This window comes from Leucoraja erinacea, chromosome 12, assembly GCF_028641065.1.
Source record: "Leucoraja erinacea ecotype New England chromosome 12, Leri_hhj_1, whole genome shotgun sequence".
Taxonomy (NCBI): domain Eukaryota; kingdom Metazoa; phylum Chordata; class Chondrichthyes; order Rajiformes; family Rajidae; genus Leucoraja; species Leucoraja erinaceus.
The window spans coordinates 49,975,395-49,990,451 of record NC_073388.1 but is presented as its reverse complement, the minus strand read 5'-3'; the positions used below and the strand labels follow the sequence as shown (position 1 = coordinate 49,990,451).

The following is a 15,057-nucleotide window of genomic DNA, read 5'->3' as shown; positions in this document are numbered from 1 at the left end:
GGAAGGGTGATGTTATGGAGGTGTATAAAATCATGAGAGGAATAGATCGGGTAGATGCCCAGAGTCTCTTGCCCAGAGTAGGTGAATCAAGGACCAGAGGACATAGGTTAAAGGTGAAGGGGATGAGATTTAAGAGGACCTCGTCCAGTACGGTGCCCTGGGGGATCTGAAGAAAGAAGACAATGGAGACAGCCTGAGGATCAGGATTGAGGATGGAGGCCAGTGTGGTTGGTAATGGTGGTTGCACTTGCATGAAGGATTGGGATGAGAAGATAAAGGAATTCTACAAGCAAGCCAGAGCCTGCAGGCACAATCAAAGTTTAGTTTAATTTGGTTTCAACAGACAGTACAGAAACCAACCCTTCAGCCCACCGGGTCTGTGTCGACCAGCGATCCCCGTACATGAGCATTATCCTGCACACTGGGGATAATTGACATTTACACCAAGCCAATTAACCTACAGACCTGTACGTCTTTGGAGCGTTGGAGGAACCGGAGCACCCGGGGAAAGCCCACACGGTCATGGGGAGAACGTACAAACTCCATACAGGCAGCACCCATAATCAGGATCGAACCGGGGTCTCTGGCGCTGTAAGGCAGCAACTCTACCGCTGCACCACCGTGCCACTCTCTGAATGCTGAGACAAAAAGAAAACCCTGAATATTCAGGTGTCGGAGTTCTACTTTCTTTTTAAAAAGGCACCAAATGCCAGACCTCAGAACAATGCATGCATTTACTTAATATGAATGCACCCTGCGATATCATTTGCTAGAAATTGTCAATTATAATTTTCACCTTCAGCAAAAAACAAGACAACTCTTAAATAGAAAAAAGTGATCATGATTCAATAGTGATGTCCAATTAATTTCCTTGACTGGCTGAGTAATAACTTAACACAGTTTATGGCCTTGCTTCAGCATTAAATGTCATCTGTATGCATTTTCATGGACCTTGAAACTTGAGTAATGATAAATCAATAAATAATAACATCAATTAATGATTCTTTCAATTAGAACGCACAGCCCTCCAACATTTATAAGCAACTCCCAAACTCGGACTCCAAACAAGGCTGCTTCCAAACTATAATAAATTCTACATTAGCTATTTACGCACTGCAAGCTTACAGCTTCAACTAGCCAACAATTGACATACCCTAACCTACATACCCTAACCTACAGGTCAATCACCAACAAATTTGTAACTTGTTGATCATTCTAATTAGAATGATCAAAACATAAATACATTGTTAATTCTTAACTATCGCCTACTCCAATCCCATTTGTTGCAATTCGTAATAACACAACTAAATCTAATTGGGACACCAGCCTTGAAGCAGTGTCAAGCAAGAAATAGTCATTAATCCTCATTTTTAGGAAGACCACCATGGGCGCCGGGGCGATGGCTGCCCTGCTGACAGTCCATGCATTTTTTCATTCTTTTTGTTATTTTTTTAGTGTGTTAAAAGTTTGTTTTAATGTTCTTCGGTTTGTTTTATGTGGGGGAGGTGGGTGGGGATCGGGGAAATCTTTTTTTTCAAGCTCTTACCTTCCCGAAGATGTGATTAATTTTCGGATCGCATTCTCCGGGCGCTCTGTGGCCTTCCATCGATGGAGCTGGAAGCCGCCTCGGACTGTCGTGAGCCCCACAGCGTGGAATTAACATCGCAGCTGATCCCTTGCCTGGGATCACACCCACCGTGACCACGGCGGACTTACAATCAAGGGCTCGCAGTCTCGGGAGAGGCCGAGTCGGGAGCTCCAATGCCGCGGAAGGTTCGATCGCCCCGTGTAGGGGAGCTGACATCCCCCCGATGCGGGAGCTTGATCGCCTCGACACGGAGGGCCCGAATGCTGCCGGCTACGGGAGTCAAGATCGTCCCGTCAACGGGGGCTCGAGGCCCATGACCGAGGAAGAACAGAAGGCAGAGACTTGAACTTTATTTCGCCTTCCATCACAGTGAGGAATGTGGAGGAGTCACTGTGGTGGATGTTCATGTTAAAATGTGTTTTTGAGTGATCTGTTGCTTTTTATTGTATGGCTGACCTGGCCAATGAAATTCTTCGTATGTTGCAAAACATACTTGGCGAACAAAGTGTGATTCTGATTCTGATTTTCTTTACCTGCCAATTCCATTGTAGATTTTATTGAACTGTTTCATTTTCCAATATATCACTGCTTTGTTGAGATCCTCTTAACACCAATAGACAATTCACGTATCTATATAATTTTACATGGTCTAGTCTACCAATAAACATGCAAATCCTTAGGTTTGTTATCATTAAGTAGTAATGCTCAAATAAAAACAGCAACTGCTGGAAATAGTCAGTCAGTCAAGCAGCATCTGTGGCAAGTGAAACAGAATTAATGCTTCAGGTTGAAAATGCTACATCAGAACTGAGATAGAAAGAAAATAAGGCAACATTGCAGGGACGTTAAAAGTGACATTTCTTCCCTTTCACAGTTCTGATGATGAGCCTTTGAACTGAAATATTTACTCCTTTTCTTTTTCCACAGATGCTGCCTGTCTTGGTAAGTGTTGCCGGCGTTTCACGTTTCTATTTTAGATTGCCAACATTTGTATCCTTTTAATTTTCACGGTAAAACACTTGATTATTTCCAGACACTCATAATGTATTGATTGTTCATTTGCAGGTTCTTTACCAGGATAACTGCATGGCTATGGGGCATGTTGTACGGAGAAGGAAGTTTAATGTGTCTGGAAATGAACAGCGTATAATTACATTATTTCGATGCATTCAAAACATGCCCAACAACACAGCCAGTAATACTTGTTTCACAGCGGGTAAGTCTTGGGCTGTACAAAATGTCTATTGTGCACCCATATCACTCTTTGGAAAGTGAAGTGTCTCTGGATGTAATTGAGGCCATACACTAATGTGAATTAAGAAATTGAAAGCAGATTAATGCCCCATCTTTACTTCATTTTATCATTGCCTTTGGCAAACAGCAACACTTTTCAATGCAGTCCGGTAATGTAAAGGACTTGGTGGCAGCAATATTAGAGACATTCACATAACTATCAAGGGGGTATTTCCTCAAGTAATTCTGATCATAGGTAAAACGTGATGGAATTCCACACACAACACATCATTTTACTCTTGGTGTCCTCAGAGGACAATGTTACTGAAGTTTATCGCTACACAGCATGGAAATAAACCCTTTGGCCCAACTTATCCATGCCAACCAAGTCTCTGTTAACACATGCCTCATCAGACAAAAGTGTTGCCTTCTACTGTCTGCATTCGTGCAAATGCAGTTGATTCATTTGTTTCTTATTTGATTTGGGGTTGTAGATTCTGCTGGCAATTTTTTGCCTGACACAATCTCCTCTATCTCCACTGCTTGCTTCCTGTGGTCTCACTGGTGATATGTGGCAGGAGAGAAAAGCAAACAGTTATGAGGGCCACTGACAACCTGCGGGGACTGTATTCACCATAATGTTCACAAAATGACTACACAATGGCACTATGTGGATTAGTAAAACTTGTGTGGATTCAGAAGTGATGGGCGGTCAAACATTCGCAATTCATATTCAGATCTCACAGATCTCAATTGTGTGATTCAGTTTTAGTAAGCTGTACTGCATTTTTTAAGGAGTTAATAAAGGCACCAGTGGTGTGTTATGTTATACTGATATGTTAATCTGATATGTACATACTGTACATATGTACATATGTACATATGTAACATACTGATATGTTAATCACAAACTTGTTACCCATTCTGCTGGTGGATGCTGGCCTCCATTATTTAGCTTTTAGTTTAGAGAAACTTTGAGCTGGGGCAATGTGTTTCGGCCCACTGAGTCCGCACCTGCTCCTTTCGACCTGCGATCACTGACCACAGGATTATCACTATTCTCAATGAAGATTGGTGCCCTACGCACACTAGGGACAAGTTTATCCATTTGCCACTTGTATCCAAGCCAATTAACCTACAAACCTGTACGTCTATTGGAGAGTTGTGATGGGGGGAAACTGAAGATCTTTATCGTCAGAAAACCCATACGGTCTGGTCACAGGGCAAACATACAAACTCCGTTCAGACAGCACCCATAGTCGGGATCGAACCCGGGTCTCTGGCGCTGTAAGGCACCAACTCTAACGCTGCGCCACCGCACCGCTAACAACTCTTGCAGATTCTCCCATCCACGTGAGCATTAAATATTCCATAAGGCTTCGGACATAATGTTTCAAAATGGTAGAAACACTTTGAGGATACATGGGGCAATGTGTTAGAAGGTTTTCATCATTGGTTGTGGGACTTGTTAATAACATACTCCACCTGCTCCTTTCGCCACATTGTTGATATTGGTCGTTTCAGTTAAGATTAACGACCAGACTCAGGATGTTGACGGTATTCTCAATGAAGATTGGTGCAGTTGTTTGTGTCTTTGCATTGAGCAGAAAGAACATAGTGTATCCATTACCTGCCACTTGTCATCTAACTGAGCAGCAGCAAGGGTCTACTGGAAGCTGGCATGGACTATACATTGGAGTTGTGATGCAGCTGGATAATAGTGAATCGTTAGTGAGAAGCCTTCAGAATGCTGCAAGGGGAAGGGGAAATATAGCTGGTGATGCAATCTCATTGAAGATGGTAGAAATCGCAAAGGATGGCCTGCTGTATATGGAGGCTGGTATAATATAAGGTGAGGTTAAGGGAAACTTTATCCCTTTCTCAGCCAGGAAGAGAGAAGATGAGCAGAAGATAGATGAGGTGCCATCACTGCCTCTGCCAACTAAATAGAGAGGAAATCGCACTTAAACATCTCAAACTGTGGAAAGACTCAACCTCGGAGTAGATATGATGGAGACGGAAGAACTGAGAGGATATACTGGAGTCCTCACAGAAGTCAGACTGGGAGAAAGTAGAGTTGAGATAGCTTTAGTGTCTATTGGCTTATAATGGCAACCTATCACTTTTTGTCAAGATGTTTTTCTTGCTCAGTCCTTGAATGGTTGAAGACTTAAAGTGAACGGGTGACTCATGCTTTTAAACTCACCAGCTGAAAAAAACTATTTTCTGCGTCTACCCACAAGAAGTTTGTATGTTCCAATGAGATCACCTCTCTTTAGTCTAAACTCTACCATTCAGTGGCCTTGACATCCACCATCATGAAATGCTTTGAGCAGCTGGATACATTAAATCCAGCCGAACAAGCAGCCTTGATCCACTGCAGTTCGCCTACCATATATTCAAAAGAGAGTTAGATATAGCTCTTTGGGCTAATGGAATCAAGGGATATGGGGAGAAAGCAGGAACGGGGTACTGATATTGGATGATCAGCCATGGTCATATTGAATGGCGATGCTGGCTTGAAAGGCCGAATGGCCTACCCCTGCACCTATATTCTATGTTTCTACAACAGGCCTCACAGCTGATTCCAAAGATGTGCGAGTTTGTAAGTTAATTGACTTCTGTAAATTGTCCATGGTGTGTATGATTGAACTAGTATGCAGGTAATCACAGGTCAGTGCAGACTCAGTGGGCTGGCATGTCCACGCCTGTAATCTAAACTAAGCTGAACCAAAAAACAAAGAAGTACTCCATGTTGAATGTTTTTATTACCAAAGTGGATTACTAAGCATTATATTCCCTCTGCCCATTTATTTACTTGCCCGTGTTGCCATGAAATGGGTCCACACCTTTATCACTGTTTTATATCATCAGCAGATTTGGATAGATTTTGTAACACAAAATGGTAGAAATACTCAGCAGGACAGGCAACAACCATGGAGGGCGAGCATCAAGAGTAACATCACAGAATAGCAAGCTGTCACAGAACTGGAAAAGTGAGAGAGCAAGCAAGTTTTAAGTTGTAGCAAAGAGGGAGGGCTGGAGAGAGTGTAATAGAATGGAATCCAAAACTATCAACCTGCGCAAATTCCATCTATGAGAGCCACACATACTTATTCATTGTAGACGATGCAACTTGAGAAGGTGTGAGCTGAGGAAGGAAATTATAATGGAGGAGAGACAAAATAAACCAATTCAAAGGCTGTAAGTAGGAGTTGGAGAACTTGGAAGTGGCGGGAATTGTGAATTAAAGCAAATATCTGAAACATTCAGCAGATTGGGCAGTATCTATGGAGAGAGAAAAACTGGGACGATTTGACAGAATAACCTTTTTGCTGGAACTGGCCTGTTTGGCCACCAACAGGAAAGCTGGCTCTCTACAATGTTTGAATTGAGTATTAAGTCCGGAGAGTTGCAGCATTCCCAGGTGGAAGAGTGGAAACTCTCACTCAAAGTCATGTTGTGCTTCACTGGAAAAGTGTAGGAAGTCAGAGGCAGAAAGGTGAGAGTGGGAATGGGATGGAGAAAGAGTCAGAGTGATAACTAGACCCTCAGGATTATCATCATGACCAAATGAAGGTGCTCTCAAAGCAGCCACCTAACTGCATCCAGGTTCATGGGCAGCATAACTACACTGAAGAAGGAGTTTAAATGACTCACTACATCAGCAGGAAGGACTGTTTGGGTCCCTGGTTGGTAGGAAGGGCATTTGTAAAAGAACAGATATTACATTTGCTATGATTGCAAGGGAAGGTGCCAAGAGAAGGGGAAGGACTCATGATAGATTCAAGATTCAAGAGAGTTTATTGTCATGTGTCCCAGATAGGACATTGAAATTCTTGCTTTGCTTCAGCACAACAGAATATTGTAGGCATAAATAAATCCAGAAGAATAAATACAGAGAGTGGTGAATCTCTGGAACTCTCTGCCACAAAGGGTAGTCGAGGCCAGTTCATTGGCTATATTTAAGAGGGAGTTAGATGTGGCCCTTGTGGCTAAGGGGATCAGAGGGTATGGAGAGAAGGCAGGTACGGGATACTGAGTTGGATGATCAGCCATGATCATATTGAATGGCGGTGCAGGCTCGAAGGGCCGAATGGCCTACTCCTGCACCTAATTTCTATGTTTCTATGTTTCTAGACCAGATCAGTGTGTCTATATACCATTGAAGGGGGAACCAATGAGTTATGGAGGGAACAATCCCTCTGGATTGCCGAAAGGGATGTGAAGTGAATCACAAGTGCAGTAACTATCATTCTATTCATAAATTTGTTTAGAGATTCAGCAAGGTAAACAGGCCCTTTGGCCTACCGAGTCCACACCGACCAGCATTCCCCGCATGTTAGCACTATCCTACACACATTAGGGACAATTTACATTTATACCAAGCCAATTTACTTACAAACCTGTACGTCTTTGGAGTGTGGGAGTAAACTGAAGATCTCGGAGAAAACTCACGCAGGTCATGGGGAGAACGTACAAACTCCGTACAGACAGCACCCGTAGTCGGGATTTTGTTTGGTAAAGGGACTGAATGCAAACCTGGAATAAGTTGGTCATTTTTAGTTTGGTTAGACGTTACCAGTGAAGTGCCAGAGGAGTCAACACAGAGGTTGGCACATCAAAACTTAGATAAAAATGACAGAGTGTAAGGTTTTCTAATGATATGGTAATACATGTAAAAAATAAAGCACGAGAGAATTGCCTGCAAGGAGTGTTTAGTGGGTGGGGTGGCAGCTAGATGGAGAGATATGGCATTGAGTTACAGTATTTCACCAGTTGGAGGAGTAAAAATAATCCCTATCTTGAGCAGTGAGACTGACATATATTTCCGACAGATGGATATTAGTGTAGAAAGTAAGCATAAATGATGGCAGGTTTATGATGGCAGACATCATGGTGGAACAATGGTAGAGTCGCTGCTTTACAATGCTCGAAGCGCCAGAGACCCGGGTTCGATCTTGACTCCGGGTGCTGTCTGTACGGAGTTTGTACGTTCTCTCCATGACCTGCGTGGGTTTTATCAGTGATTTTCTGTTTCCACCCACACTCCAAAGACATACGGGTTTGTAGGTTAATTGGCTTTGTGTATGTTTAAGAATTGTCCCTACTGTAGATTAGTATTAGTGTGCGGGGATTCCTGGTCAGTGCGGACTCGGTGGGCCGAAAGGCCTGTTTCTGTGGTGAATCTCGAAACTAAACTAAACTAAGCTAAAAGCAAACAATTCCTGACAACCCAGGGGTGCTTTATTCTGGAACTAATGAATGATGTGCTTAGTTTGGAGTCTGTGCAACATCAATTCTCTGAGACTGAATTGTAGATGAAGCTGATGTTCCTTGAGGACAGATTAGCCAATCAACAATTTCAGATACCCAGCCTTTCCAGTTGGTTCGGACACTGACCGTTTGAATGACTTGTAATGCTAATTTTTTGCGATCTCCACAGATGCCGACTGACCTTCTGAGTATCCTGATCATTATCCTTCAGTTCACAGTTCTACTAACTGCAGACTAACATGCCTTCAGCATCCTCTCTCAGCCAGCATCATCACCACTCTCCCTTGGCCTGCCCCTATTACAGATGCTCCATTTGTGCCCTTCATCCCCCCCCCCCCCCCCCCCCCCCCCCCCCCCCCCCCCACAACACCATCTCTGCTATTTATAATATATTTATATCTAATGTTTCCTATTTTATTGAAAGATCATTGTCAGTCAGGAAATGGCAGTTGTTTCTCTCTCCACCAATGCTGTTTGATCTGTTGAGCATTTTCAGCACATTGTGTTTTTATTTCATTTACCTGTTAACTCTCTTACTTTGTTTTAGGAATCGTGAAGCTTGAGCAAGGAGATCAGCTGGAGCTACTGTTACCAGCCCGTCCCAATGCTCAAATATCCATGGGGAGAGACTCGACATTTTTTGGAGCCATCCAACTTTTATGAATGAACTGTTTGAGAGCACATTGAGTGTCAAACGGGAGATCGTATTGCCTGAGTTTTCAATTCTCCGAGTCTCCATGTATCGATCAATGCACTAAAGGGGGTAGATTTCTCCAGTGTCACCATAGGTTGGGAAGTATCCGTGGTGCCAAGATCTGTAGTTGTCCCTTGTGTATTGAAATATGTTACACCACTTTTAATTTTGGATGCAGTGTTGTGCTCCCCCCTCCCCCCCCCCCCCCCCCCCCCCCCCCCCCCCCCCCCCCCCCCCCCCCCCCCCCCCCCCCCCCCCCCCCCCCCCCCCCCCCCATGTCCCCTTGCAACACAATTTTCATTTGTTACTTAATTTCATGAACAACTTCCTAGTGCCAACATTTTTCTCAATCTTTGCATGGGAATTGTTAGGACTGCCTGGTTGCCTTGTTGTACGGAAATGCCAAATGGATAGACGGTGAATGTTTCAGGCTGATATCCATCGTGTCTGACCTGTTATCAGTTGTTTAAGGCACTACTGATCTGCCTTCAAGCTGAGATCACCTTTGTATTTTTTCCACTCCTTTTTTAATGAGCAAGTTAATCCTGGGGAGGAGTAGCACTCGATAACGTTCGAGGCCCCTTGAATGACAATGCAGCCAAACATGCAGGATATGGCAATGCATTGTGATAATCATTAGGAACTGTGCGTCCAACATCTTGTATTGATGGATGTAAAATTCTCCATTGTCTTCTATTTCTATCATGAACATAAACAACTCCATTCGGTCATTGGCTATTCTTAAGAATGGTTTCAGGCTGAAAAAACCTTGGTTATTTAATCCTGAGCCAAGTTTCCAATCTGTTCCTTTACTGTGACTGTCTACCACCACATCCAGTATATCGGTTGGTTCTGACACTGCCTCACTTTATTATTTAATCAAAGCACCAACTTGTGGGCTTATTAATTGTGACTTTGACTAGTTAGCTTCTCACTTTAACCACCATCCAAAGTTCTGGTGCCCTATCATCATTCACACCACGTCTCCAAGGAAGAGAAGTAATTCCTTAATCTTCTCTCTCACTCTCTCACGCTCACAACATCTCCTTGTATGGTTCGGTACTGGTATTACACTTTGGTTGATAATGTCCTTTGGGATACATTGGGGTAATTGGGTTAATTTACTACATGTAAAGCGCTGTATAAGTAAATGTTGTTGCCTGTAACCAAAGTGTTTTTTTTAAGCTTTATCCAGAAAACTTTATTACTAAGAGCAATATGCTACATTATTCACCTATATAATCTGATGCATGTAAATTAGCATTAATTTATATAAAAAATTGTGCACTCATTTAGTTGTGTGTTGTTTTAGTCATTTATTGATGTGCTTTCTTAATGCACCTCAACACCACAGGTGTTTTCACCCACAATTTCAGCTCGATAAGCACATCTTGCATTTTTAATGTGGCCTGTCCCACTTACGTATCCTTGGCATGCAAATTACGCGATCTTGTGGTCGTGTTGTGGCGCGAGGGTCCCGCAAAGTTCGAGTGCGATTACATGCATACGCACAGCCGTCTGAAGCTCTTGATGTCATTTGAAGGTGGACACAAAGCTGGAGTAACTCAGCGGGACCGGCAGCATCTCTGGAGAGAAGCAATGGGTGACGTTTCGCGTTGAGACTCTTCTTCAGTCTGAAAAGAAGGGTCTTGACCTGAAACGTCACCCATTGCTTCTCGCCAGAGATGCTGGAAAACTCATTTACAGAAAAGGAATTAAAGCAGGATGTTTGCATACAAAACGCTGAGCATTAAATGTGTCATTGGCAAATACTACAAAACAGAATGAGGTGAGTGAGCTTAGACACTAAATGCTGGAGTAACTCAGCGGGTCAGGCAGCATCTCTGGATAGGAGGAATGGGTGATGTTTCAAGGTCGAGACCCTTCTTCAGACTGAGAGTTGTTGAGTTAAATTTATTGTCACATGTCTTCTACTGTAGCTGACTGTACCAAGGTACAGTGAAAAGCTTTTGTTGTGTGCTAACCAGTCAGCAGAAAGACAATACATGATTACAATCGAGTTATCAACAGCATACAGATATCTGATAAAGGGATTAATGTGAATAACATTTAGTGCAAGGTAAAGTCCAATCAGAGACAGTCCGAGGGTCACCAATGAGGGAGATGGTAGTTCAGGACTGCTCTCTGGTTGTGGTAGGATGGTTCAGTTGCCTGATAACAGCTGGGAAGAAACTGTCCCTGAATCTGGAGGTGTGTGTTTTCACACTTCTATACCTTTTGCACAATGGGAGAGGGGAGAAGAGGGAGCGGCCAGGGTGCGACTTGTCCTTGATTATGCTGCTGGCCTTGCCGAGGCAGGGTGAGGTATAAATGGAGTCAATGGAAGGGAGGTTGGTCTGTGTGATGTGTGAAGGAGCAGGAGGATTGAAGTAACAAGAGTAAATTCTGCACCTAATTACAACATTTATTTGGGACAGTAATCCTAATTCTAGTGATTTTTAAATAGTTATGCTGAAACCGGTCCACAACTTAATGGCCTAGGTTGGGGCAAAGCCAATTTTGGAGGCGTTAGGCGGGAACTTACAGGAGTCGACAGTGAGACTGTTTACAGGTAATAGAATATGAGCAAGTGGGAGGGTTTTATACATGATAGCAAGAGTCCAGGACAGCATGTTCCTGTTGGTGTGAAGGGTAAGATTGACAACATTAAGGATCATTGGTTGACAAGAGATATTGAGCTTCTGGTCAGGAGAATGGAGTCACACATTTTGGCGTTCAGGATTGAGATTTTTTTTTGTGTATAAAAAGCTTAGGGGTACATTAAGAGGAAAATCATGAAGATGAGGGCATGAGATGGATCTGGGGGGCAAGGAGAAGGAAAATCCCAAGAGTTTCTGCGGGTATATTAAGAGTAACAGGGAGGCTAGGGAGAGGATGGGTCCCCTTTAAGATCATGGCTGTCTTTGTGGAGCCATGGGGAGATGGGTGAGATTTTTAATGAATATTTCTCAACAGCATTTACTGTGGAGAAGATCATGGAAGCTAAGGAATTGAGGCAAATGAGATGTGTCTTGGGCCATATACAAATTACCAAAGAGTAGGTGTTGGCAGTCTTAAAGCACATTAAGGTAGATGAATCCCAAGGGCCTGAACACGTGGACCTTATGGGAAGTTAGGGCAGATATTGTGGAGGCCCTTGGAGAGATATTTGCTTCAACTGTAGCCAAGGTGTAGGTCTATGTTGGGAGGTGACAACGCTGTATCATTATTTAAGAAGGGCAATAAGGACCAGCTCGGAAACTCCAGGCGGGTGATCTTGATGTCAGTGGTGAGTAAATTACTGGAGGGGACTCTGAGGGACAGGATTTACCAACATATTGAAAGACAGGGAACGATTAGTGATATGTGTAGCAAGGAACTGCAGATGCTGGTTTAGTCCAAAGATAGGCACAAAATGCTGGAGTAACTCAGCGGGACAGGCAGCTGCTCTGGAGTAAAGGTATGAGTGATGTTTAATCTGAAGAAAGGTCTTGACCCAAAACGTCACCCATTCTTTCTCTCCAGAGATGCTGCCTGTCCCGCTGAGTGACTCCAGCATTTTGCATCACAATTGGTGATTGTCAGCATGGGTTGGTGTATGGAGAATTGGGTCTCAAAAATCTGTTATATTTTCGAAGAGGTAACCAAGAGGATTGATGTGGGCAGGGCAGTGAAAGTTGTGAATAGGAACTTTAACAAGGACTTTGACAAGATAGGAAGAAGAAGATGGTGGTGGAAATGTGTTTATGGATTGGAGATCTTTTATTATTGGTGTGCCACAGGGATCCGTGCTGGACCCATTGCAGTTTGCTATTTATTTCAGTGATTTGGATGACAATGTACAAGGTTTGTTTGTAAGTTTGCAGCTGACACGGAAAATAGGAGTTAGAGTGGACAGTGAGGAAAGTTATGGCCAATTACACCAGGACCTTGTGTGCAAACTGGGCCTGTGCTGCTCGCATTGTGCATGAGTAAATAGGGTGTCTGGAAAATGAATGCAAGTTCTCAGAGTCCAGTCGATTGGTGCCGAAACTTGATTAGGCAGTAGGAATGAGGAATGGCAAATGCTGTTCAATTCAGATTAACGCTAAGTGCTGCATTTCAGGAAGCCAAACCCGGGTACAACTTTCATAGTCAACGGTAGAACCTGAGAAGTGTTGTAGAACAGAGGGATCTAGGAATGCAAGTAGATTCTTCCCTGAACGTAGCATCATAGATAGACAGTTGAAGAAGGCTTTTGGCACAATGCCTTCAGAAGTCAGGGCACTGAGTACAGGAATTAGAACGTGTAGGAAGGAACCGCAGATGCTAATATACACAGGGGATAGACACAAAAAGCTGTAGTTACTCAATAGGTCAGACAGCATCTCTGGAGAAAATGAATAGGTGACGTTTCGGTCGAGTCTGACGAAGGGTCTCGACCCAAAATGTCACCTATTCCTTTTTTCAAAGATGCTGCCTGACCCGCCAAGCTTTTTGTGTGTTAGAATGTTGCATTGCAGTTGGATAAGACGTTGGTGAAGATGCACTTTGAGTATTATATATAATTTTGGTTAACTTGTTTTAAGAAACACGTCACTAAGCTGAAAAGAGTGCAAAGAAGATTTACAAGAATGTTGCCAGGACTCGAGGGACTGAGTTATAGGGAGAGGTTGGTCAATCAAGGATTTTATTGCTTGGAGTGTGAGAGAATGATATAGGACCTTATGGAGGCTATAAAATCATGAGGGGTATAGATACGATGGATACACACACTTTTTACCAGGGAGGGAAAATCACAAACTAGATGGCATAGGTTTAAGGGGACAGGGGTAAGTATATGGAACGAGTTGCCAGATAAAGTGGGTGAGGCTGGTGCAATAATGATATTTGCACAGCTACTTGCTTAGGAAAGGTGTAGAGGGATATGGGTGTAATCTGGGCAAATGGGGCCAAGTTAGATGGCCATTTGGTCAACAAGGAAGAATTGGGCCGAAGGGCCTGTCTCCAGACTGTATTACTCTGTGACTCTAACTGTGGCAGTTATGTAAATGAAGACAATTAATTTTCATTGATAAGTAGATAATAATAATTGACCTTTATCATGTATCAATCTGGGAAAGAATCACTTACATACAATTAGCATAGTACTTGAAATTTACATTTCCAAATGAACCACTGCTGATAACATCTTAATAACCATATAACCATATAACATTACAGCACGGAAACAGTATCTCGACCCTTCTGGGAAAGAATCACCTACATACAATTCCAGCATAGTACTTATCCAATTTATTTTTAAATGATAAAAACGAACCTGCCTCCACCACATTTCACTCTCTGAATAAAGAAGTTCCCCCTCATGTTACCCCTAAACTTCAGTCCCTTAATTCTCATGTCATGTCCCCTTGTTTGAATCTTCCCTACTCTCAGTGGGAAAAGTAATCTCTCTTGAATAAAAATAGAGCAGACACTATTAAAACAGAAAATGATGGGAAACCTGTGAATTTAAAGAATGTGTAACAAAAAAATTACATCCCTGTTTCAAGAGCGATCTATTATCAAATCCAATTATGGGGAAGGCTTAGTAAGTGCATCCTACCATAATATTGAGTTTGCAGCAGGCCCAGCACTGAGGCTGCCCCCTGTGACACTGTGGTTCATACATGTAAATGTCTGCGCTCACATCCTGGCACTCTCCTCACATGGTTTACTGTCAAGGAAATAAATAGAAGAATCTATTTTTATCTTTGGGCTGCGCACTTATTTTCTGTCATTTTGTGTTATTTGCCGTAGCTGAAGAAGTGAATCTGCATCTGATACGATTAGAATCTTATGACGACATTTCCTCATGGTACTTCACGGGCTAGAAACATTTACTTATCTCTTTCTTCACAGATCACTAACAATTTATGACTAGAATACTGATGTCCATCAAAATGTACTTAAATAGAGTATAACATTAAATAAACCTGTCCCCTCATTTTCAATCAGTTCATCTCAACCCATAAAAAATTAATCAATTTATCCTTTTTCATCTGTACAATTATCCACATATTGTAAATCTTTTCCAGACCATTAATTTTTTTCCATCTATTATGCTTTAAATTATGTATCTTTCAATTCACCATTCTTTCAGTATATCTTGGTGAATTATTTACTTATCCACTGGACTGATCACCTTCAGACTATCCTCAATTGCAATCATATCCCCACTACTTTAGTTTAGAGATACAGCGTGAAAACAGGCCCTTCGGCCCACCGAGTCCACACTGACCAGCGA

The 15,057-nt window shown here is 42.7% G+C and overlaps 1 protein-coding gene across 1 annotated transcript; it reads left to right on the top strand.

Moving 5' to 3' along the window:
• The first annotated feature begins 212 nt into the window (after positions 1-212).
• LOC129701954 (tumor necrosis factor ligand superfamily member 13B-like) lies at positions 213-8,985 on the top strand. The gene is made up of 3 exons (XM_055643399.1): positions 213-231; positions 2,622-2,804; positions 8,646-8,985. The coding sequence occupies exons 1-3, from the start codon at positions 213-215 to the stop codon at positions 8,759-8,761; spliced, it is 318 nt and encodes a 105-aa protein (XP_055499374.1). The 3' UTR covers positions 8,762-8,985.
• Positions 8,986-15,057: the final 6,072 nt, after the last annotated feature.